The sequence below is a fragment of the Etheostoma spectabile genome, chromosome 13 (genome assembly GCF_008692095.1).
Source record: "Etheostoma spectabile isolate EspeVRDwgs_2016 chromosome 13, UIUC_Espe_1.0, whole genome shotgun sequence".
NCBI classification, from domain to species: domain Eukaryota; kingdom Metazoa; phylum Chordata; class Actinopteri; order Perciformes; family Percidae; genus Etheostoma; species Etheostoma spectabile.
In genome coordinates this window covers 26,738,663-26,764,264 of record NC_045745.1, presented here as the reverse complement: position 1 = coordinate 26,764,264, position 25,602 = coordinate 26,738,663, and the positions used below count along the sequence as shown (strand labels likewise).

The window sequence follows — 25,602 nt, the reverse complement described above, 5'->3', positions numbered from 1 at the left end:
TTTTTTTTTTTTTACCAATTCAGACACTGATTCGGGGTTGCACCTCTTCTCACGCACCGTCCTTTGCTCTGCGGTTTGGGGTGGGTCCCAGTCCAAAAAGGGAACAACGAGAGCTAAAGCAAACTGCTGGAAATGTGGAGCTTTTTCATTTTCAGTATTGTCCTTCAGGAACTTGGATGCAAGAGGAAATAATTTGATTTTCTTTTTTCTTTTTTTACTTTCCATGCTTTTTGGATTACCTATGATATTTTTTTCCAACAAAAGGACAAAGAGAACTGTTCCTGCTGTATACTTCTGTATACTTAATCCACCTGGAGGTTGGGTGGTGCTATTCAACCAGACGCTCCAACATCGACATGGCTCCCACAGTATGTAGAGAAACTACTCTATTATTAAGGGTAATATTGGTATAGTTTTGTTAATTAGCAAGTTTTCTTCATATAGAGTCATTGTAGCGTTGTTTAAATCTGTTTGCAGCACAGCTACTCCAGTAAAGAGGAGACTGTTGGAGTATCTAATCCCTAATCCCTGTAGGCCTTTTTTAAATGCTCCATACGTGAAATGTAAAAAGCATTTTGATGGAATGATACAATTCAGTCTATTTCTATTTTAAGCAGCACTTTAGAACTAGCTTATTAGTCAGTGCTCCTCTTAACCTATTAAGAACTGATAAGCCAATGTCAGTATGAGCCACTTTAGACGGCTTGTTGGTCGCCGCAGGCTTGGTGCTTTTCACTTTGAAGGGAATGAATCAAATCAGGCTCTGTGGTATTTCCTGCTGTTAAACTGTCATTTTTGAACCACAGGTGGTTTACATTGTATCGTGAATTTAACCCGGAATGGGCCTCAAGATTGTGCAAATATAAACTAAAGCTGTGCTACTAAAGCATGCCGGTTGATAAGTAACAACAAATTGCAGAACAGAACCAAAGTTTGAGAGCATTTAGCCAGTGTCATTATTACATAGTTTTTCCACCAGAGACACTTGATTGATAATGTTTTCCACAAGTGTATCACCAGAGGTAATTCTTTGAGCATTGTATGCTGTGGACTAAGATTTTTAAATTGTCTTCATAAACCAGTACTACATTGGTGGGACATTTTTATCTCTTTCAAGATGAACGTCCTTCAACTTAAAAAGCAATGCTCTAAATCCTAGCAGTAGCTGCAACTAAAGGCAGTGGTGGCCTAAAAGTGACAGTCAGTGAGGTCGTCAGTTCAGTCCCGGACTGGCAGGATAAATCTTGCTGGTGACAGTAAAAAAGGCAGCACTTGTCCCCCCCTCATAACCACCACTGACCTTGAGCAAGGCCCGCAAAAGAGAAGCTTCCTCTCAGTGAAACTTCCCTGACTAATTAAAGGTTAAAAAAGGTTTCCCTCGCAGCCATTTTTAAGTGTGTTTCTGAACGCAAACTGAATTATCAGCTGAGGTGGTTCATTAGTTAAAAACAGGATTTTAGGTTGGTTTTCAAAACATAATTACCAGGGCTACAGTAGATCAAAGCAGAAGATTATAGTCATAGTAGCACAGTCTTTAACATTTAAAAGTTCAGTTCTGAATAGAAAGTAGTTAACATGTACTTGCATGTAATAAATGCAACATATTTATTTTTCTTATTTAGTGTCCTTGTCTTTCAGCACTAGTGTCTTAATTCAGTTAATGTTTGAAGATTAATCGGGCTGAATGACTTTTCTTATTTAACCTGAAACATACTATGTTTTAATCCTGAGATATATCTAGCAGCTAGTACTAATTTGGATGCTGGTTTCAAGAATCTGAGGAGTTGATTGGAGTCAACCACCAAATGGATGGGTGAGAAGATCTCAAGACATTGATTTTAGAAGGAAAAAGAGACGCCAAGAACAAATAGAGACATCAAGGCCAGATTTAGCTCCACGTTACCTGGCACTTCCTTTTTTAAACTCTTCGGCCCTGGCAGAGCTAATCAGCTTGCTACACTGTGGTCACCATGTCCTTGGTCAAACAGATAGATCGTGATAAGATTCAACATGTCATACTGTTAAATAAAACAGCTCAACAAGATGAAGTTCAGGTCAGGGATCAAGTTTGTAACATGGAGACTGTATAAGCCCTGAGGTGTCCTTGCTTGTATCACATGACATAGGAAGCAAAAACAGATCACCCTGAATTGATAAGCTACAGTTTTTCTAATTCTACTTTTTTGTTCTTATTTTCTGGAGGCAGTGATGGCTTGGGGTCGTCTAGGCGCCTGTCCAGTTTTGGGCTAGAGGCCTGCTGAGTGCCAAGGGAGAGCGTCCTCTCCAAGAAGGACACACTCACTGTCACACTAATAGCCCTAAACTTTCCGCATCCCTTCTGTGTCTGAAGCATCAGAATAGCTGTGTGAGGACAATGGCAAGTCATAGAGACCCTCGCTTTCTGCACAACCTGTCCTACCACCCACGATGGCAGCACGACTCCATAAAAGTCAAGAGAAAAGGACATGTGCGGCCAGTGGCTGCAAACACTTGCAGTGGACATAGATTGTTTAAATCATTAGCAGCTTCATCATCAAAACCAAAGTTGCCATCATCCTGTGTGCAACGCTCCAGGAGCTGGTTTTTGAACTGGCTTCTTCTACCCTTTTTCATGCTCTCATTTCTGCCCTGTCAAGCCTGGGCGACCACTTTCAAGGTGGTCCTGGTTGGACCCTGGACGTGTGACATCTTATACTCCAAAGCCCTCCCTGACTTGGCAGCCAGCCTAGCTACCGCCCGCATAAACAAGGACCCCTACCTGAACAAAGGCTACTGGTATGACTACACGCTGATCAGTGAGGACTGCAAGTCATCCCGTGCTCTAGTTCGCTTTCCTGAGCTGAAAGGTTATGGTGCTGCTTTCCTGGGCCCTGCCAACCCAAGCTACTGCTCCTCAGCTGCTTTGTATGCAAAAGAGTGGGATGTTGGGATTCTTTCCTGGGGTTGCCTCAAACCCAACATGGATGATGGAGGGATGTATTCCACCTTCCTGCGGCCGCTGCCACTGTCCTCCCGTGTACTTTTTGCTGTGTTGCGGCACTTTACTTGGGCTCATGTGTCCATAATCTCAGAGGAGACAGATTTGTGGGAAGCCACAGGACAGGAGCTGGCCTCGTCACTGAGGGCCCTTGGCCTGCCTGTCAACCCTGTGGTTACTATGGAGTCCGACAAAGATGGGCCTCGGAGAGCCTTGACAAGAGTGCGGGAAACAGACCGGGTCAGAGGTGAGTTTTAGATTAAGATTAAAACCACCTCCACACTGTTTTATTCCCCATGAATTATGTAAATTAATTTGTGATTAATCCCTCCTCTCTCCACAGTGGTCATTATGTGCATGCCTTCTGTCCTGATTGGTGGCCAAGCCCAGTACGATCTTCTGACAACAGCCTTGTCCATGCGTATGATCCACCGTGGCTACGTGTTCATTCCTTACGACACCCTGCTTTACTCACTACCCTACAAGGATGCAGCCTACTATTCGCTAGGCAATGACACCAAGCTGCGGAAAGCCTATGATGGGGTCCTCACCATCACTATGGACTCTGGAAAACGCAATTTCTATGACGCCTTCAAAGATGCTCAACAAAGCTTTGAAATCCGCAGCAGCACCCCACCAGAGCAGGTGAGACTCTATTGTATATTGAAATAATTGACAATGATAAACATTTGAATAAAATTGAAATCATTACATCACTGTCTCTTCTGTTAGGTTTCTCCATTCTTTGGCACCATCTACAACATGATATACTACATAGCTATGGCTGCCGAACAGGCCCGCACCAATGAAGGCCGCTGGGTAACTGGTAAAATCCTGGGTGACAGCAAGGGCGGCTTTGAATTTGATGGCTTTAATCAGCACTTGGAGGCTGGCAAGAACGGTGAAGGCATGCAAGCTCGCTATGTAGTGCTGGACTACAGTGGCCATGGCAACTCTCTCTACTCCACTCATATTCTGGAGGCCGCTCATACATATGGCAGCTTCGGTGGCTTGAAATACCTCGGTCGTTCGATCCATTTTGCAGGCAGCACGCCCTACAAAGACTCAATGTGCTGGTTTAGCCCATACTTTGCCTGTAGTGGAGGTGAGTGCAGTAGTATTGTCTTCCAAGGAAATAAATATAAGCTAGGACACTGCTGAATAATTCAGTGCATTCAAACTGTGTTTTTCTTCTCTTCCTAAAGGACTGGATGGATTCACTCTCTTCTTTCTTTTCCTTTTGTTTATTGCATTGATTGGATATGGAGGTTACATCTTTGTTTATCTTAAGTACGTACAAGAAAGTATCAAAAAATCATATCTCATCCGGTAAATGTCTTGTGTGATTTTCTTTTTTTTTTTAAATTGTTTTCTTGTCCTTCTTTGTCCAGGAGATCTGGCAAGGTTGGGTTTAGCTTTGGAGATGGTAGTGGATCAACGAAGGTAATCCTGACCCTGGACGACCTAGTCTTCATCAACACTCAAGTCAGCAAACGGGTCAGTTTTGTGTTAAATCTCTGACAGTACTGATTGTATATTGCTTCTCTCTGCTTCGCAAATGTGGTGAATAAAAGTTGTTTACCTGTAAAAGACGATCTTCTCTAAGCTGACCCGTCTTTTTTGAATTGTCTGTGTGAGCAGAGGCTTAATGACGAAAGTATGATGAAAAGCCAGATCGAGAAGACGTCTAACTACTCAGTGTCTGGTCGCAGCTACTTGGCCTCGTCACCAGAAAACTCCAATATTGCTGTGTTTGAGGTAAAGCGAGTTTCGCACATTCAAAAACTCCCGTTTATCATTTTGGTGCCCATGCCTTTGGTTGTCCTTGGTTGTTACAAAGACTGTGTCAATTTGTGTATGTCCCAGGGTGACTGGGTTTGGTTGAAGAAATGCCCAAATGGAGCTGTCTCAGGTATCAACAGCAACACTGAGTCTGTCTTTATCAAGGTACGTGTGTAATTATTCAAAATACTTTCCTTTGTTGTCAGAAAACACACAATTTAGACTGGTATGGTCCCTGGCCTTAATACTTTGTATTTCTATCAGCTCAGGGACATGAGGCATGAGAACCTCAATCTGTTCTTGGGAATGTTCTTCGACTCTGGCATCTTTGCTATTGTGACCGAGCACTGCTCCAGGGGCAGCTTGGAGAATCTGCTCAGCAATGAGGAAGTGCGTCTTGACTGGATGTTCAAGTCTTCCCTATTAATGGATCTGATTCGGGTAAGAGAGACAATATTACATATTCCATGTGTTTCTTGTCATGTTTTCTCATCGCTCACGTTTTCCTCAAACTGTTATTAGGGAATGAAGTACCTGCACCATCGGGACATCATTCACGGACGGCTCAAATCCCGTAACTGTGTTGTAGACGGGCGCTTTGTATTGAAGGTGACAGATTATGGGTTCAATGAAATTTTGATTGCCCAAAACATTGACACTGAAGGGGAAAACCCAGAAGGTGAGTTCATATGCATCCACTGACTCATTTAGGGACTTTGCTCATACATATACAATATTTTTAGTTTCTAAATTGCTGTGCATCCTTTTTCAATAAAGATCTGCTTTGGACGGCTCCTGAGCTGCTGAGAAGCTCCAGTCTGCGGAAGAAGGGCACTTTCTTTGGAGATGTCTACAGCTTCTCCATCATCGGGCAGGAGGTCATCTCTCGTTCTACACCTTTCTGCATGCTGGACATGCCTCCCAAGGGTGAGTGATATAGGGTTAGTAACCCCAAAGCATTGTAACATGAAAAGAAACAGTGAAGAAGTAGAAGGTGTTGGGGCCACGTGCAAAAGATGTATTACTATTTCAAATATTGTTGGCAAATCTGCACAGGTGCTATTTGAAATGTGCATCCTGTTCTTTATGTTCCCCACCTGTGGAAATAATAGCATGCAATGTATTGTTGCTCTTTGCTCACTTTACACACAAAACCAGTTCACATTAATTTGAAAAGAAAATGATAAATATTAGAATTGTTCCTGAAAATAATTTTTTTCCATCATCAATGATATTCACATTTATTTGACCAAATTTAGTGCACAAAATCACATTGGAGACAATTCAAATCACAGCGTTTTAGTGTCTATTTTTGTGCATTTGCTGTGTGTGCCTAACTTTTGTGTGTTGTCTGTGTGCGTCGACAGAGATTATCAGCAAAGTCAAAGAGCCTCCTCCGTTGTGTCGGCCTGTCGTGTCAGTGGACGAGGCCCCGGTGGAGGTGATACAGATCGTAAAACAGTCCTGGAGTGAAGATCCAGAGAAGAGGCCGACCTTTGAGGAGATCTTCAAACAGGTAAAAACACTGAAAACCTGTGTTGATCCACATCTTGTATGTATGTATGCTGTGTCTGAAAGTAGCAAGCACAAGATGAAGATGAAGTTCCCTTTTTTTTATGTGACAGTTCAAGGCAACCACCAAGGGAAAGAAGACCAACATCATCGACTCTATGCTGCGCATGTTAGAACAGTATTCCTCCAACTTGGAAGATCTGATTAGAGAGAGGACAGAGGAGCTGGAGGTGGAGAGGCAGAAAACTGACAATCTGGTGGCTCAGATGTTGCCCAAGTGAGTGTCCAGCAACTAACTGACAGACATAATGAAACTGTGACGTCATGCTCTAAGTCATGGCCTCTGGAGGCCTGTAGAGCATCAGCACAATTATAATAGATTACTATACTTAAATGATGGTCGTTCTACTTCCTCAGGGAGATCAGAAATAGCCTCCCTGAAGCAGGCAGGGATTCAGCCTCATCTCAGCAGGGTGGCTGCTCCCTGACACAATGTAGATTTATCAGGTCTTCTGCAGGGATTTACCTTTTATAGTTCTCAGGAACTGTGGAGACCAAAATGCAGCTGAATCAAGACCACAAAGAAAGAAATTGTGCTGGTGCTGTCGTCTTGAGCATGATACCGCAATCAAACTGTCAAAATGGTCAAAACGTTTTCCTAGATTTTTTTTTTTTTGTCATGTCTCATTTTGTTCAACCAAATATATGGCTATGGTTCTGCTACGTTCAGCAACTATGGGAATATTTGGTGCAGCAACTAATAATGGGAATGTGATCAGAGAGTCAAACCAGAGTCTAAAGCAAACGCCATAATTAAAACTTTCATTAGATTTAGCTTGCAACCACGTCCTGCTCGTCTATATCAGTCACAGTCTGTTTCTATCCGATGGTATGTTTTTAGAAGGAAATGGGTTAATTTATGTCTTCGGGCCTCCAAGGATATACATTTGCAATACTGCATGATGTGTATGTGTAACAGGTCAACTGCCTCAGTTTTGTTTGTTTATTCTGTCTCAGAGCTGGATGATGTTGACAGAGTTTTCATTATCTAAAAGTCAAAACAAGAACGCCTTTACATACTCAACTGTGTTCGCTTCATAGCATTAGATTTAGTTTAATCATATCTTATTGAATCTTTATCATATTAGTTGAGAGGAGAGAGTCACACCATGCTTTCATTTTGTGTCTCAGTCATGTTTCTTCTTTGTCTGTTTGCAATGATCAATTATAATAGTTTGGGAGGAAATCTTGAAAGCATCCATAATCCAAAAAAAGTAAGATTTCTTTGAGCAGTCTCCATCTCTTGTGAGAAGACTGTTTCTGCTTCAGCACCTCAGCAGTGTTCTCCACTCATCATCTTCCTCCTTCAGGTCTGTGGCCCAGGCGCTGAAGACAGGCAAGCCCGTCAAACCCGAGCATTTCAACGAGGTCACATTGTACTTCAGTGACATCGTGGGCTTCACCACCATCTCAGCTCTCAGCGATCCCATCGAGGTGGTCGACTTACTCAACGACCTGTACTCACTCTTTGATGCTATCATTGGACTGCATGATGTCTACAAGGTGAGTGTTGGCGGATCCCACTTACGGTCCAATGATGAACAACTGGGTCTGAACGCATTATGTTTTCGGGTTGTCCGTCTGTACGTCCCATTCTATCTTCAAATTTGGCACAAACGTCCACTTAGACTCATAAATGAACTGATTTGAATTTGGAGGTCAAAGTCACTGTGACCTCACCATGCGTTTTGGGACATGACTCAAGAATGGGTACAATAATTGCAACTTTTTATTCAATTGTTTTTAAAATCTTGAAGTGATGACAATTTATAATCAAAAGGTCAAAGGTCAACTTCACTGTGACATCATAATGTTCTCCCCAAAAAAATAATTTTCTGGCCATTATTTAACACTGGTAGTCAGGAACAGAAGGGGAGACATTCGGTCGGATACTTCTTTGGGAACATTAACCTTGAAACTGTGATGATTGTATAGATCTTCAGTGATGTCAGGTTGAAGATGGGTGTGAAGCATCCACGTTTTGCCATTTTTGTGCGTGAGTGTGTGTGTGAGTGTGTGTGTGTTTGTGTGTTGAACTCTTATTTTTTTTGTATTTAGGTGGAAACTATCGGAGATGCCTACATGGTATCCTCAGGAGTCCCCACTAGGAACGGCAACCGCCATGCAGCTGAGATGGCCAACATGTCTCTTGACATTCTCCACTGCATTGGGACCTTCAAGATGAGGCACATGCCCGACCTGAAAGTCAGGATTCGTATTGGCCTGCACTCTGGTGAGCAATGTTTTAATCCTTTTACACTACACAGAAGTAATGTTGCATATGGAAAGATCTTTACCATGAGTGATTACTTTAAGAGTCACACACACATGTAATATGACATGAAATAAATCCAAACTTCATTCCAGAGAAAGTAAAAGAAATGTATTCTTAATCCAGAGGATTAAGAATACATGAGCCCAAGCTGCTAAAGCAAAGAGGTATTTTTACCTCCTTTATCCTCGTCTGGAACTTATTCCTGGAACAGTGAAACACTATCCACTTAGAACGCTGTCATCCAATTACATAACACGCTGCATAATTTGGATTTCTAACTCTTTCCAATGAATTTCTTTATGCATAGAGACGTGGTAGTGCACAGCTTTAGTGTCATGTTTTGGGAAACATAAATTCATAGTGTACTTGTATCATAATAAAAAGAGATTATAAGTCTACTAGAAAGAGTAGAAGCAAAACTTGTAATAAAAACTGAGTATTCAAAGTTATGGTGCGGGGTGGGTGTGGGGTTGTGTGTGGGGTGTGTGTGTGTGTGTGTGTGTGTGTGTGTGTGTGTGTGTGTGTGTGTGTGTGTGTGTGTGTGTGTGTGTGTGTGTGTGTGTGTGTGTGTGTGTGTTGTGTGTGTGTGTGTGTGTGTGTGTGTGTGTGTGTGGTGTGTTTGTGTGTGGTGTGTGTGTGTGTGTGTGTGTGGTGTGTGTGTGTGGTGTGTGTTGTGTGTGTGTGGTGTGTGTGTGTGTGGTGTGTGTGTGTGTTGTGTGGTGGGTGTGGTGTGTGTGTGTGTGTGTGGTGTGTGTGTGTGTTGTGTGTGTGTGTGGTGTGTGTGTGTGTGTGTGTTGGTGTGTGTGTGTGTTGTGTGTGTGTTGTGTGTGTGTGTGTGTGTGTGTGTGTGTGTGTGTGTGTGTGTGTGTGTGTGTGTGTGTGTTCTGTCTTGCTATGTTTGCAGGCCCAGTGGTAGCAGGGGTAGTGGGTCTTACGATGCCTCGGTACTGTCTGTTTGGAGACACTGTCAACACAGCATCTCGAATGGAGTCCACATCGTTGCGTGAGTGTCTCATAGATAATTATGTGGACCAGAAAGATCTCCTCTTTCTTTTAAAAAAAAAATACCATTTTTAAAAATTGACATTTGTTTGGAGGACAGGTGTAGACTGTTTGCATGCTACCTGACAGGGCTTTAAACAGGGCTTTAACTGAGCAGTCCTTACTAATCCTTTAAGACTATCAGTAGAATTAGAGGCCAATTTGAAGTTTTAGTGTAAATGTTCACGTCAATGACCAAGTTTGCCTCCATTACCCTCTGCATGCTAAATAAACTAGCAACTTAAGTCCACCTTACTTATGTTTAAAAATTAAACTCTCACATGTGATGGAGCTCCCAGAAAATCATATCGTAATGAATAAAACTATTTACCTTTAAACTGAACAGTACATATCTGATTTACCATAGCAAAAATATTGTAGCTAAGTACATTTACTCGAGCACTGTACTTAAGTACAAATTTGAGGTACTGCTTGAATATTTCCATTTTATGCAGCTTTATACTTCTACTACACTTCATCTCAGTGGTGAACCGAAAAAATTGTAATTAACAATTTTAAAATTCCTCTTGGACGAGCTGGAAAATGCATCGGTTTTCTTAATTTTTTAGAAATAGGTGGTTCTCACAGGACAGCGACACTACAGACATATGATGCTCTTATAGAATCTGATGCATTGCTGTGGATTAAACTACCTAACAGAAATGAGTTAAGGAGTACTTTTACTTTTCACACAACTGTATTTTAAGTACATTTAGCTGATAATACTTTCATTTAAGTAGCTAATGTTTTGAATGCAGGACTTTTACTTGTAGAGGTAGTTCCACAGTGTGGACTTGTAAGTTAAGGATCTGAATACTTTGTTAGTGACTGTACTGTATTTGTGCAATGGGCAGCAAAGCATTTGTGGGTACTGTACTGCCTTCAAGTGGCTTAATACCCTAATGACAGCCTGACTCCCTAAATTCCTCAGATACAATTGTTTTCTAACCTTTTCCACTACATTTTACATGTATAGCTCATAGTAAAGTGATTTCCGTGTCAAACGTTGAGGACAGTTTTGTATTTTCTATCATAGCTTTCAGAATCCACGTCAACCAAAGAACAGTTGCCATCCTGAACAGCTTGGAGATGGGATACAAAATTCAAACCAGAGGCCTGACAGAATTAAAGGTAAAATTAATAAAAACACTCTCACAATATACACAGAAGATATGCAATGTACCCACTGTAACACTGGCATTGTAATAATAGCTGATGAATGCTAATGATTATTTTTGTTCTAGGGAAAAGGGATTGAGTACACATATTGGTTGATTGGGAAGGATGATTTCAACAAGCACCTGCCCATTCCTCCAGACCTTGAAGGGTAAGTAAATGTTTTGGTTATTCTCTACATACGCACAAAAGTGATCGGCCTGATTTAATTTTTGCACTACATTTATACTGTAGCACAACCTAATGTAATCAAATGACGGTATGAATGGTGTGTAGTGTTCTGATCCGTGTCCCAGTCCAGATACAAATCTGTATTTCTTATTACAGGGGAACCAGTCTTGGTATCTCTTTAGAAGAGATACCTCTTGACAGAAGACAAAAATTCCTGGATCGACAGAAGAAGATGGGCTAGGGTTTTTTCTTTTTTTACTGATGTCCATGGTTGAAAATTGATATTTTCTAGATCAACATTGTTTTTCATTAAAAGAAAAAAACACAGTTGAACATGCAACAACAGCAATAATCATCATCATCATCATCATCATCATAATTTGGGCTACATTCAAAAAACAATTCCAGCACCAGTGACATAAGAATTTATACTTTTTGGAAATCATTTCTATACTAAAATATTCTTTAGAGGCAACTGCCCATTATATGTCTTAAACCCAAGTATAAATACAGCATAGAATTAGACCAAGGTTGAATTACAGGTCCAAGAAGTGTACAGCAACCGCCTCACAAAGAGGGATTGTACTGGATGTGTCTACAAAAATGATCACACTATTATGTGTAATACTGGTGTACTTTATGTACTGTATGTATTTGTATAGGGCTTTCTAAAGATATTGGAGAGTTTTTATCATGAACAGCTCAGGAGTGGAAGCTATTACTGCTCGGCTATTCATCTCGGGTATAATAGAGCACTCACTTTAGAAGCATTAGCCTTTTACAACAACTCAGAATTAATACATTAAAACACGTTCACAGTAATTTAAGCTGGATAGCACTGGATAGGTCGGTTAAGGTTAAGAGCTCAGGTCAGGGATGGCTCTGATTTTGATTTTGTGGCAGTGTTACTATGATTATTCACACATTTGATGAATGAAGCCATATAATCCAAAAATGGTCAGAATGTGTCAAAGCATCCATTTTTTCATTCATTTTAGATTAATATAGATGGATACCTACTATCTATATCTAGAAAAAATACAATCTTATTAACAACTGGGTCTTCTAACATTTTATCCCATTACTGCGGTAGGCCTATTTGAGTTGATTTGACTGATAGGACTGTTTCATTCTAATTTATCACTTTGATTAAGTGTATGACAAAATGTGCTCTAAATTTCAGTTTAGAAGACTTGTTTCAGTTTGATTATAAAGATACTTGCTTGAAATGATCTGCAAAGCTGGAAATAACAACTAAATAATAAATAAATTCCAACATTTAATGACAAATAATTTTCAGAAAAATGCCATTGGACTCAGTGTTCTTTAAAAGATTGACCAATGATGCACAAATGATGTCATGATACTACATACAGCAAATATTGTTTTTTAATGATGTGTGTATTGCTTTTAACATTATGCTGGTATTTTCAACCAAATCATAGAAGACGTACGCAACATACAAACAAGACCCAAACTATTGCTCACTAATGACAATTGAGTTTCACTATAGCTTCATCTACAGTACATGTAGCCTATTACCGAAACATGCTGCGTGCATGGCTGGATGTACTGAACAGCTGTGTGTTTAACGGGGTCTTAACAGCAAGACAGCAAGAGGAAGACCTGATTTCTGTGAAATAGTATATCTGCTCTGCACTGATATGCAGAATGTCTGAGTCAATTGACTGAAATTATTATCTCTGATCATGTGCTTCAGCAGATTGAGCCTTTTCATGTGTATCCCAGTCTTCTTGAGGAAAAAAATCTGGCGGTGTCTGAGTTTTTCAGCCATTATTTTCTTTTTGGACTCTCCAGGACCCCAAACAGCAGCTGTATCTGAGAACAAATGTTCTCAATTGCTCCCATGTTCAACCCCAGTGGATGTTACAGAACATATGGGGAGTGCAAGCATATAAAAGGGGGGGGGCAATGTCTTCTGAGTCATTTTTCTTTTGGCTTGGGGAGGTGTACATACTGTACAATTGTACATAGTTAGTTTGTCTTTGTGTCCCACAGGGTTAGGGACTTTACTTTCTGCTTGGGTTCCCTAAACCCCTGACATAAAAGGAGATATCAACAAAACAAAAGGGTTTAATTACAGTGCATTGTTTCATCACTCTCTGTTGGCTTGTTACCTGTTTGCTGCAGCACTGATATTGAAGCAATAATAGACAGCAATGTATGTGATTATTCTGCAACAACAGTTTCAGTCTGCGGACATTTTTTTTCCCTTGGGAGCTCACTTGCTGACCACTTCTAACATACTCTGACTTGTCACAGTAGCTCAGCATATAGACATAAAATGGACGCCTGAAGACTTGATGATCAGGTTACTTGTACTGCAGTCTTAACACCATTAAGTGTTTAGCACGGCTTTTCAAGCATGATTGAACCCCTAATGAAGAGGAAACGCAGGATTCGGAATTAAGATGAGCATGGGGAAAAGCCGTCTGAATGTGTCTTTGATGGGTATCTAAAGGACAAAATGAGTTATTCTATTGGTAGGACCTACTTTTGCTAGATTTTTAATCAATTTGCCAAATAGATTGATCTCATCAAAACTGAATGTACTGTATTGTTCATTTTGAAAGTGTTCTCAACGGGTTTCTGTAAATAAATTATGGTTTTAGTGAAGCTTGTGTCTTTTAATTAATTTTAAATTTTTTTTTTTTAAATTTTTTAATCTGTTTATTAATCCCCTATGGGGAAATTACAATTTACACTCTGTGTCCACACTTTATTAGTTTTGCACACAGTCCTGAACTACACACACACACACATGCTCAGGATGCTCATACTCTTTGTATGTTCGTCCCATTGCCAACACTTGGGTCTTTATGTGTTGATGCTTTTTTCCAAAATGGTGCCATTGGCAGTACATTAAGTTATGATTTAAAAGAAGTGGATCAATAAAAGTTCTATAATTAACACACACTTTATATTACAAGTAAGCCATTTTTAGCTTGATATTTCCAAGTTAGTGGCTTGTATCTGTAAAATCTGATTCATACTTTTTCATTATAACAAGCTTTTAACGCAGTGTTGTTAACAGGCAAAGGACTTGGAAACAAGAGGTGACACACTTAAAGGAACAGCAACATGCCAAAATGCCACTCAATCATAAAGAAGAGACAGTAACTCAATGGAGGTCTTAGCTCACCATTTCACTGTTAATCGCCAAGCAGTGATGCTAACAAGCTTTGGGCTGGTTTTATTCTGCAGTGGAAACAATGAAAATCCAAAGGTGGCTTTACATAATGCAACTTATGTGCAATGCACTGCACATTGTCAACAGACTGAGTGTTTCTGTCAACATTTAAAATGTTGATACATCTTATTTATGTTTATTGGACTTTGTGCTAAAAACACAACCTCCATGGAGCTGAAGCTGCACAGTGTAATGCCAGCCAACAGTTTACATAGACATATAAATTGTAAAACCTGAGATTCCTGAGATTTTCTTGAAAGTCTTCAAATGCCATCACAAGCATGTCCTAGTGTTAACTACCAAGACAATGACGTAAAATAGATATTCATTGTCATTTTTACTTGTGAAATGCTTATAATGTTAATGGTAAAATTACACAGATTATGTTTGCATTGCTAGCAGAAATATCTACATGTGACATTGATGCCCTGAGGACAATGTCAGCTCAAAAGCAAAATTTACTTCTGCCACTAACAGAGGTTGCTATGAGGACAATTGATAAATTTGACATGTTTCTATGCCACGCCTTTTCTAGCACTTTGGTGATGCAATCCCATCCCTGGGATTGAACCACATACCGTGTCTACAGTGTGAGAGACTTCCTAGTGCCACTAGTTATGTGTTGCTTAGAGTTTACCTTAGTTTATGCTATCATAGACATGTGGCAGCATTACTCAGTGAATATTCTGGCTTTATGGATCATGATATGATTAATTTTAAAACCTCAGTCCACATTAATAGGATAACCACCACTACCATATTATGTGCTCTGGGGAACGCTGGCTTGGCCACTGTGGTTCTTTTAATGCCTCTTATATGTATTAGGATAGCCTGCTGTTGGTATATTTTACTTGCGATTATTATCACAAATTGGATTAATGCTACACTGCATGTTATTATCAACTCAGCCTGGGATATCTTGCAACTTATGGTCCAGATAATCAGTTTGCAGCTGCTCAAGTGGTTGTTGAAATATCTTTACCTTTAATTTAGATTTAAATTAAATAAAAACTGAACACAAATAATCCACTAATGGTCACTGATGAAACCGTAATACATAAAACATTATTTTTCACATCACTATAATATTAAAGGACTAAATCCCTTTAATAGTGTCTGGGGAGTTACTCTATCTACATGCCCATATATGTATTTATGGAAAATATGCACATGCTTTTAATGTAAAACTTTCTCAACAGTGGGCTGCTCTTTCAAAATCTGTGAGGCCTATAGCTGCATAAGCCCTGACCTTTCAAAAAGCATGTTTTGCAGTTCTTTTCCTCCTGTCTTCACACACAGTAAGGTAAAATCCCCAAAATAAATGGTGAATTAAACGACATAAAGTGCCTGATCGTCCGCATAGTCATGAAGGAGGTCTGTTGAACACCGTGTACCCCATCAGTCCTGAAGCCACCTGGCATTTGAATGCACCGGTTTGGAGGTGCCAGTCCAGCAGAAACTGAGTCAAGTCAAGTCAGCCAGAGAAAGCTAGGCAAAGACCGGAAACACAGCTGGTTGGTTTTCACAATTAAAGCATGTTGGGTTGTGGTCACAACAAAAACAGAATACAGAGGATTTATTGAATCATGACCTCGTTTTTACAGTCTATTATGACCTTATGAAGATGTGGTTAATGATAAGGCAATATATAATGTTAGGGCTATTAGGATATATATTTACTCTGAAAGATCACTTAATGCAAGCAGAGGACCCACATTGTTGTTACAAGAATGCAACACAAAAACAAACAAATAAATGCTGCTGTACTGTGTTTTATTATAACTAAGTTATCTTTTTTATTTTTAAAAGATAACATTTTGTAGACTTCAATCTTGCAATTTTATTTGTATTGTCTTTGTTAAAATGATTGCTTGTTTGGGTATAATTATTATTATTATTACTATTATTATTATTATTATTGTAGTAGTACTAATAGTAGTAGCAGTAGCCTAGTATCTTCCTTTTTGATTAATCAACCTGTAGAAAAGTGACAAAAGTGGTGTTACACCCAGGGTATCTGACCTTTTCTCCCTGTGACAGGGAGGAACTCCTTTGGGGTGAGCTACAGAGAGTTTCTCCTTGATACCCAACTTTAGGAGACTGGACAAACCCAGTAGTCGGCGCTGAGCAGGTGGGGTTGGTTAAGAACGCCTGCGCCTCTTATCCTAGTTCTACTTGCCATGTTGCACACCTTACGAAAACTACAGGATTGAATGAGTAGATGGGAATTATTCAATTCAACACTGCTTTTATTTTGGAAATTCTCCCCGGAACTGTCCCTGTTTTTATTTCCCTTAGCTTGATGGTGGTGGGAATAGACTGTAGGCAACCTCAGACAGGTGGAGGAGACGTCCTCAAGCAGCTGCACCGTGGTTGGAGCAGATCGGCTCGGACTGGGCTGGGCTCTGGCTGGGCTGTAGGACTTGCAGAGGTGGCGGCCGTGCACGCTCGGCGCGCGGATCCTCCTGTAGCTGCTGGATTCACAGTATGATACCAGATCCATGGGCTGATTTGCCCATCATGAGTCTTTGCACACATGCTGGAAACTCAAATGTGGACTCGGGGAGGACGAAGGATGTAGTTGCAATGGAATAAGGATGTGTACACATGGGCTTCGATTTTTTTCCCCCTGAGATTATTGGCTTCTGATATCTAACAGCCTGTCTTGGCCATGGAGAACCAAACAGCCGAACCGCAGAACTATGAAGATGTGCAGAAAAGCGGCTATCTCCGCAAGCATAAATCAATGCACCGGCGATTCTTCGTGCTGAGGGCGGCCTCGGAGCATGGTCCTGCTCGACTTGAGTATTATGAGAACGAGAAGAAATTCCGCAGTAAATCACCTGTGCCCAAAAAAGTCCTGAACCTGGAGAATTGCTTCAACATCAACAAGCGGGCAGATTCCAAGAACAAGCACATGATAGTCCTTTATTCCCGCAGCGAGAGCTTTGCCATCGCCGCAGACAGCGAGGAGGTCCAAAATGAGTGGTACCAAGCAATGCTGGACCTCCAGTGCAACTGTAAGATATGGAAAGTGTAATGTGGTTTCTACTATCTGTGTCTGCATCAGGCCTATGTTCTGCTTTAGGCTGTCTGTTCTCCATACACTAACGTTATATTGGCTCGACCATTCCTGACTGTTCATTGCATATCACTGGCTGTAATTCCTTGAATATGTTTGCTGCAGCTCTAGTTTTCCCATTTAATTGAAATAAATCAGTCGAAATTATGCAATTTGGACGGTGTGCTATTAACCAAGAGGCAGGTGGATCCGACTGAACGGGGTACACCAACACGCTATGGGCGGCATGTGCTGTGTTTGTGCTGCACAATCTCAATACGCGTTGGTTTAATACTACCCTTAAAATGCTGCGGATCATTTTCTGTCAGCAAAATATAATTTGGTGTATCAAATAGCATCTATATGTAATGATATTTAGATGCTCGCCCTTTCTGACTGAAATGCAGTCCATTTCCTACGACCGTGTGTTTTTGCATGGCGCAGTGGGCATATAGCAACCATCCAAAGGATGCATCATATAGTAGTAGCCTATCGTAGTGCACTCCGCTGGAGCCTGTGTTTTTGTTTTTCTGCACAGCTCTGACTGCCGCTCGCCTAACCTACATTTGTGTTACACGGTGCTGCTGGTAGGGAGGAGATGGCTTCGTCAGTGCGCGCTCACTGGAAAATGGGTTTCTGATGGTTATCCTCGTGTTTACGTTGTTATCCTTATGCTGGAGCTGAACACCACCACCACCACCCTCCCTCCCTCCCTCCCTGTTATCCTTTGCGTTTCAGTTTGTTGAGACTGATGGGCTTGCCCAGCTTTAAATTGGTCATGTTGTGGAGCCCTAAGATACATTTGAGTACAGGCCCCCATTTTGTTGAGATTATGTCTCAGGGACAGCGAACAATCCCTGTTTCCAATTTAATTCCATTGTATTTAACTGTATATGCCACTGTTTATAATCTGCATATGGATGCACAATTTCAGATGGAAACACATTGATACTGGGTTATAGGCCTAATATCAGTGGGGATTCTCTCGAATAAATTAAATATTTTTTCTTGAGGATGGGAGAAAACCACCAAAGCTGTTCAGTGATCTGTGTGGCAAAAAAATAAATAGAATATAATGCTGTATTTTGTCATGTAATTGGCAGTGAACTGAACTTTTATGCATCGTTTCCCTATGGAGCATTCTGCTTTTCAGTAGATGTATTCTATACCTCCTAAGACTTAATTAATTATAGATCTGTAGCTTAAAAGTGATGGGGGATGAATTAGGTGCAGCACTGTTGCTTGGCAGACACAGTAGAGATTCTTGCACGTATCAATTTAGTAATGATATATATGACTTTTTACTATATTAGTTATTTAAAATTTTGGCTTTGATCAAAATTTCAACAGGTTGTGTTTCATGTAAATTTAGGGGGTTAACAGGTGTATGCATGTGTGATATGTTTAGTCATCAGATGCCTTCATTTTTCATTTATTTATTTATTGTTTTCCTAGGTAAAACTCCTGAAGACTATGGCAGTAGTGGAGAGTGTAGCTCTCCGTCTCCCGTTCCAACCTTCAAGGAAGTATGGCAGGTCAAGGTTTGGCCTAAAGGTCTTGGACACGCCAGGAACTTAGTGGGCATTTACCGGCTGTGCCTAACTGACAAGACAGTCAACTTTGTCAAACTCAACTCTGATGTGGCAGCTGTGGTGTTGCAGCTGATGAATGTTCGCAGGTGTGGCCATTCAGAGAATTTCTTCTTCATTGAGGTGGGTCGCTCAGCGATTACCGGCCCTGGAGAGTTCTGGATGCAGGTGGATGACTCTGTGGTGGCTCAGCACATGCACGAGACCCTGCTGGAGGCCATGAAGGCCCTAAGTGAGGAGTTCCGTCAGCGCAGTAAATCTCAGTCTGTGGGGACGTCGTGTGGAGGTGGTACTGCTTCAAACCCCATCAGTGTCCCGAGCCGTCGGCATCATCCGAATCTGCCACCAAGCCAGGTGGGCTTTTCCAGACGAGCCCGCACAGAGACCCCTGGAACAGGAGGCAGCAGCACGAGCACTTCACCTACGTCACGCCACGGATTTCCAAGGGCACGGACTGCGAGCATCGGGGCCAGGTCGGAGGAGGGCGGAGCAAGTGCCAAAGGAACATGGGCCAGCTCCAGCCCAAGTCTTAATGGTTCCTGTTCAACTACGCCGACGCTGAGGCCCAAGCCCACCAGGGCCCCAACTCCTGCTAAGATTACCCTCAGTCTTGCCCGTTACACTCCTAACCCTGCTCCCTCTCCGGCGCCCAGTCTGTCCTCCAGCTCTGGTCATGGCTCAGAGTGTGGCCTAGTGGGAGCAGCAGTGGGAGGCATGATGATCTGCTCCTACCCTCGCGTTTCTCAGAGAGTTTCTGTTTCAGGTTCACCAAGCGACTACGGCTCTTCAGATGAATATGGCTCCAGTCCTGGGGAACACTCTCTGCTCGTACCCAATCTGTCTGGACATCACGGAGAAGGCTCCTCCAGTTATATAGTGATGGGACAGCGAGAGGGTCTCCTTGGTTCCCATCATCGCTCAAAAGGCCGACGGATTTTGCGGCGCTCATCCAGTAGGGAGTCTGAGGCCGAGCGCAGACTACTAAGTAAGAGGGCTTCCCTGCCTTTGGCTGCCCATGAACGGTTGACCACACATAGAAAAGATGAAGACGATGAAGAGGATGAAGAATATGCCATCATGTCGCAGAGTGCTAACCAAGAGAGAGTTGATTTGCACCATGGCTTAGGGGGGTTGGCGGTTGGGGGTGGGGCTCTTGATGCAGTAGAGAAAAATAGGAAGAGGGCTGACAAGAGCAGGCGAGAAGTGGAAGGTGGAGCAGCCGTGGATAGTGGCTATATGTCAATGTTGCCCGGAGTCACGTCTCCTCCTGTTTCACTCTCTCTCTCCATGTCTGACACCAGTGCTAAACCTGGGGCAGATGATGAGTATATGGCCATGACCCCCAACAACAGTGTCTCCCCCCCTCGGCACATCCGCCAGCCCAGTACAGAGGGCTACATGGTCATGTCTCCCAATAGCAGCAGCTCCTCAGACCTTCACGGATTGAGCATGTGGGATAGCAGGGCCAGCATGGAGAGCCGGGCTGCAAGTGATTACATGAATATCTCACCTGTCTGCAGCCGCTCTGCCTGCAGTACACCGCCTTCCCACCCCGAACAGCACCAACTGCAACCAAAAATGTTCAATTCCTATTTCTCCCTGCCACGAGCTTATCAACATACTCTCTATACTCGCTTTGAGGAGGACCTAAACAAAGGGGAAGGAAAAAAGGACAGCAGTGGGCATGAGAGTGCTGGAAGAGGGGGGGGAGCGGGATACAGCAAGAGAAACAAAATTGCAGCAGGCTCTGCAGGAAGCTGTCAACTCTCCATGTCTTCCTCTTCCTTCTCCTCCAGCTCTGCCAGCAGTGAGAGCCTGGAAGACAAGTTTATATCTGCAGGGAAAGGGTTAAGTTTAGTAAGAACTGGAGCAGAGTACAAGGTTGCGGGAACACAAAAAGATGGGCGTCATCATCAAAAACGTGGATCAAGTAGTAAGAGCCCAAAGCAGCAAAGGAGGGGTGTGTCTTCTGACATCACTAAAGCAAACACCCTGCCCAGGGTCAAGGAGAATCTGCTGCCATCAGTATCTCAAAACGTCGATGAGTATGTCAGCATTGTGTTCAATGAGGCAAGTAAGTATGGCGGAGGGCGACGTTCTGGGTCTGAACGTGGACAACCCGTGATCCATGGAACCCTCCGGCCTTTGAATCAACCACTTCTCTGCCATGATAACCCTGTTAACCTTCCTCGCAGCTTCTCGGCTCCTTTGTCCACCTCCGCCGAATACGTCACCATGGACTTAAGGAAGTCCTCATCGCCCCTGACTCCTGTTAGATCCACATTCAGCGCCCCGCAGGGCCCACCAGCTGTTACCCCCAAGGCCCGACATGAACACAGCACGCCCTCTTCTCTGGCAGCAGAGGGCAATGCCGGGTACAGAACAAAAGCAAAGATGGCAACAATGCCAACAGATGCCCCTACTCCATTTATTGACATCAAAGGTTCAGATCCCAGCATTTCAGCAAGACCTGCCATCCACTCTGGTCAACCCTCATCCATTGATCAGGAGACAAGCTTGGGTTTTTCCCCTCTCAAGTCCTTCCAGTCTCCTGAGCGGAGCAGCAGATCGGTCCGAGGTGACTCCCAGGGACGGCAGAGCCACCGTTCAGAGACTTTTAACTCACCCCCCTCCCTACCACGCCACGCACCCTCTTCTACCTCCATCTTCCCAGAGGGCAGCCAGGCGGCGAGCCATCGGCAGGGTTTGGATTGCTCACTGTGGGAGAACAGGCAGGCGGCTAGTTTATCTGCCACACCTCCACCACAAGCCTCAACCTCATCTGCTGAACAAGGCCTTAATTATATTGACCTGGACCTGGCCGTTAAGGAGAGCCCTCAAGCCGGAGTGGAGCGAACCTCTGCCACCTACAACATCGGAGGAAGCTCTATGGGCTGCAGTGCTGGCTCCGGCCTCAACACTTATGCCAGTATTAATTTCTATAAGTCAGAAGAACTGAGAGCACACCAGAACAGTAGAAAGGATGGTCAAGGTGAGTGCTACCTGGAGCGCAAACTATCTCATTTAAAAATATTTATTAAACTAAATTCCATTTTTTATCACAACATCTGTGATTTTGTGTTCAGAAAATGTTCTGATCTTCTACAGCTGAGGCTCAATTGTCATGTCATGTATGACACCATACATGATCAGCTTTTATGATATTATTGATTGGGACATCTTGTATAGGGTTGCAGTGTTTGTAGTGGGACCTTCATTTGTTCTTCTAGCAGGTTATTGTTGTCAGTTCAGGACACAGCAAACAAGGGAGGGGGCAAGACAATGTATGAGGCTAACTGAAAACTAAATTGTATCAACATAGCAATTAGTGCAATAATTAAATGAATATAGAATATGTTTAGAAAGAATTGTTTCTGAAATGATTTTTTCAGATTTTATCTGGTTATATTAGGAGGAAAACAGCCAAATATGATTCAGGTGTCTTATATTACTCCTCTTCATTCAAGAGGACAAACTTGATCAACTCTTGATTGTTTGACTTTTCATAACATAACATCTTTACTTTGTTTGGAATAGCCTATTTTCAGTAGAGCTGCATTGATTAATCGATAGGTAGGAAATTGATCTGCAAATATTTTATAATCGATTGATCCTTTCAATTAATTTTCAAGCAAGAAAGCGAAAAGTCTTTTTGGTATAAGCTTCTTAAATATGATGATTTGCTGCTTTTCTTTGTCATATGTGATAATAATATAAATAATCTAATATAAATCTTCTGTTTTTGGACTGATGGTCTGATGAAACAAGGAATTTGAAAATGCCACCTGAGACTGGTAAATTATAAAAGGATTTTTCAATATTTTAGATCATCTCCCCCCTAATAGTTTCCATACAGTCCCAGATTAATTGGTCAATGGTGAAAATGATCTGCAGATTAATTGATAATGACAATAATTGTTAGTTGCAGCCCTTACTTTTTTTTAGCATTTTTATTTCTGTCAATATTATGTTCTGTCAATATTCAACATCAATGTCAGTAGAGCTGAAATTATTAGTCGATTAATCGGTTTGCTGATCGACGAAAGTGTATCTGATTAATCGATCAAAATTCTGATACGATTTTTTTTTTTTTTTACTATTTTCTAGCATGTTATAGATCAAACCGCTGCTGATTAATCAATCATAAAAGTAATCATTAGTTTTTAATTAATAATTGTTAATAATCAAAAAACACAAAAAGGACTTTCATGGATTTCATTGTCATGCATTTCATCTTGCAAACAAACTTCCAGGTAAATTGTATATTTCTATCTATTTTGTATTACTGCTCAGTCTTGAAACTTTGAATTATGTTATCTTTGTTTTTATTATCCTTTTTAAGTATGAGTAATGGTATTGGGTTAGTTTAAGAGATAAGCCAGTTTTGGCTTATAACCTCTCTTGCAAAATGTCCTTTTTATATACATGTATATGCAAATGTAAAAAATATTTCAGTAGGTGAAAAGGAAAACCATAATTCCTGGTAATGTTTGTCTAGCTGGATGTAAGCTTTTATGTGATATGCATAATCCACAGACAAAACTAATGTCTTGGTCTTAGTCACTCCTTCCTCTTTCATCCTTTTTCCATGTGTACTTTTGCTTCAAGCTGGAGGGCAACACTGCGTTTTCCAGGCTGTGGGTTGTTTGTAGAGTCTCTTATTATTACAAGTGGGTGTTCAGAGAGCAAAGCCAATTGATTTGTCTGCTGGTAATGAGCCATTTCACATGAATGGAGGTAGAGGGGAGAGAGCACGGGCCAGGTGTTTATGTTCATGTGTGGGTGTGCTATCGGCTGCAGGATTTCACATGGCAGCACTGAGGTTTCCCTTACATTGCACGGATTACACTTTGGTTAATGTAAAGTACATTTTGGTGGAAGAATGCTGAAGTCCTTCAGAAATAAAATGTTTTTCCATTTACATTACGTCAAGAAAAAAAAGGCTGCAAGACACAGTATAAAATGTAAAAATACAAGAATATAAATATTGATCAGAGGACTAAATGGAACAAACAACTTGTACAGTTTATTTATTCGGATCAGCTACCACATCTGCATGATTGATTTATCTAAGGATATTCAATCTCTACATATATAATCTGAATAATAGCCTAATTTATTTAAATTGGGGATAGTAAATGCATGCATCCAACATGTATAGAAAGGGAAAAAAATGCTGTTATTATTTTGTAAATTACTCTTTAATGTAATTTTCCACACTGCAAATAATGATTGAATGTGCCTCCACACTTATAAGCTATACACAAGCAGTGCGCTTTCATTAACTGCAGCCCTATTCTGCTAATGGAACTCGTGACAGTATATGAAGCCTGGATGTAGGGAGGATGATGGCTGTGCTGCAGCATATAAAACCTCAAAGAAACCGGCTTCTCAAAAGTCCAATCAACACTGATTTGGCCAATGTCACATTACTCCACCGGTTTTACATTTTATTTAGACACTGAAATCAAGTCTTTATTAAAATACCAGAATTAGATTAAGATGTTTATTGGTGCCCCATGTTTTAATTGCTGCTGTCACATCTGCATTAGAGGCAAAGTGTAAAAAGACTTCTCGGCTCTACTGACACATTATCTGGGGAAGATGCAAAGTCTGATTTAATGATGTAACTTAAATCCTCCAGGCTGTCTGTTGTTTGTTAATGGTTAATTATCTTTATTTGATCCACTTACAGCAATAGGAGTAGTTATTAGTGAACAACACTGCAGCCTATCCACATTCTAGCACTGATACGCTTCATAAACTCCACATGAATATGAACTAGACAGCCTGCATCTTTTCATTCTTTAAAGCAGTATGGAATTGTAATAATGGAGGATGAAGAGTGTTAAGGTTGCAGACAACCTCTTGACTCTGAAAGTGGATGAAGGTAGTGGTTAGACTGACAGCTATTCAAACCACACGTTGATTTAAAAGCACTTATGTCTGAGCTTCCCCAGGGTTATTCTGAAATAAATGTCATTTATAAGGCAATTTGTCTCTTCTGTAAATCTCAAGAGAAAAAAAAAATCTTTTTAATTCCAAGCTGATAATCATAACCCAGATATTTGCTGGCCACTAACTTTATTCTGCTGACATGATTAGAACTATAGAGCAGTGTTTGTTTAGGTGGCTTCCTAGAAAAGAAGGAACAGTTGAAAATGCCTGGAACTGATAAGTCTCTGAGACGCAGAGACACAAGGCACGCAATATTGACATCTGCAACAGTGTGCATGAGACTCCAATCAGAAAATCCTTTTAGAAAGATATCCTGCGTCATGTGATATTTACCCAAGCAGCTTGAAGGCGTCCAAAAGCAATATACCATGGAGAATATATAATCTAGTCTTACCTGCCTTCCCCTCTGTAACATTTGGTGTGGGGAGACTTAAATTAGCTTTACTGTGGATCAATATGCAAACATGTAAACTTTAATAATGGCTAACCCTTTTAAAAACACAAATTATTTTCAATGTGTTGTAACCAGTATAAAAAAAACCTTTGATTTTTCAAAAATGTTTTATTTCAATTCCTTCCTGCTTTTGATTCTTTTTTTCCAGATTGTTGAGCTCCATCTTGGATTTGAGCGTGATGCCAAGGTGACGGCTCCAAACTCTGTCTGTGAGTGGCCCGATCTGTTGCCACAACTTAACTGTACACTGGAGTCTGAACACTGAAAAACAAACACATCCCCATCCCGTCGGCTGTATCTGTCAACCAAATGTGTGCCAAACACACACACACACA

At 41.4% G+C, this 25,602-nt stretch overlaps 2 protein-coding genes across 3 annotated transcripts; both read left to right on the top strand.

Moving 5' to 3' along the window:
* On the top strand, positions 1-13,631 carry gucy2d (guanylate cyclase 2D, retinal). 2 transcript variants are annotated; one of them, XM_032533920.1, is made up of 19 exons: positions 1-368; positions 2,207-3,224; positions 3,321-3,622; positions 3,710-4,082; positions 4,183-4,267; positions 4,369-4,474; positions 4,619-4,735; positions 4,844-4,924; positions 5,024-5,200; positions 5,282-5,438; positions 5,537-5,686; positions 6,127-6,275; positions 6,385-6,548; positions 7,642-7,834; positions 8,390-8,564; positions 9,511-9,609; positions 10,684-10,778; positions 10,892-10,974; positions 11,151-13,631. In XM_032533920.1, exons 2-19 carry the CDS (start codon positions 2,375-2,377, stop codon positions 11,233-11,235), a joined length of 3,441 nt encoding a protein of 1,146 aa, XP_032389811.1. In that variant the 5' UTR covers positions 1-368; positions 2,207-2,374; the 3' UTR covers positions 11,236-13,631. The 2 variants fall into 2 exon arrangements, with proteins under 2 accessions (XP_032389811.1, XP_032389810.1); XM_032533919.1 differs by having other exon boundaries at positions 2,203-3,224.
* Positions 13,632-16,525: 2,894 nt separating this feature from the next.
* Positions 16,526-21,967, top strand: si:ch211-284e13.4 (insulin receptor substrate 1-B). Its single transcript, XM_032534347.1, has 3 exons — positions 16,526-17,225; positions 18,722-21,847; positions 21,942-21,967. Exons 1-3 carry the CDS (start codon positions 16,877-16,879, stop codon positions 21,965-21,967), a joined length of 3,501 nt encoding a protein of 1,166 aa, XP_032390238.1. The 5' UTR covers positions 16,526-16,876.
* The last annotated feature ends 3,635 nt before the right edge of the window (positions 21,968-25,602 follow it).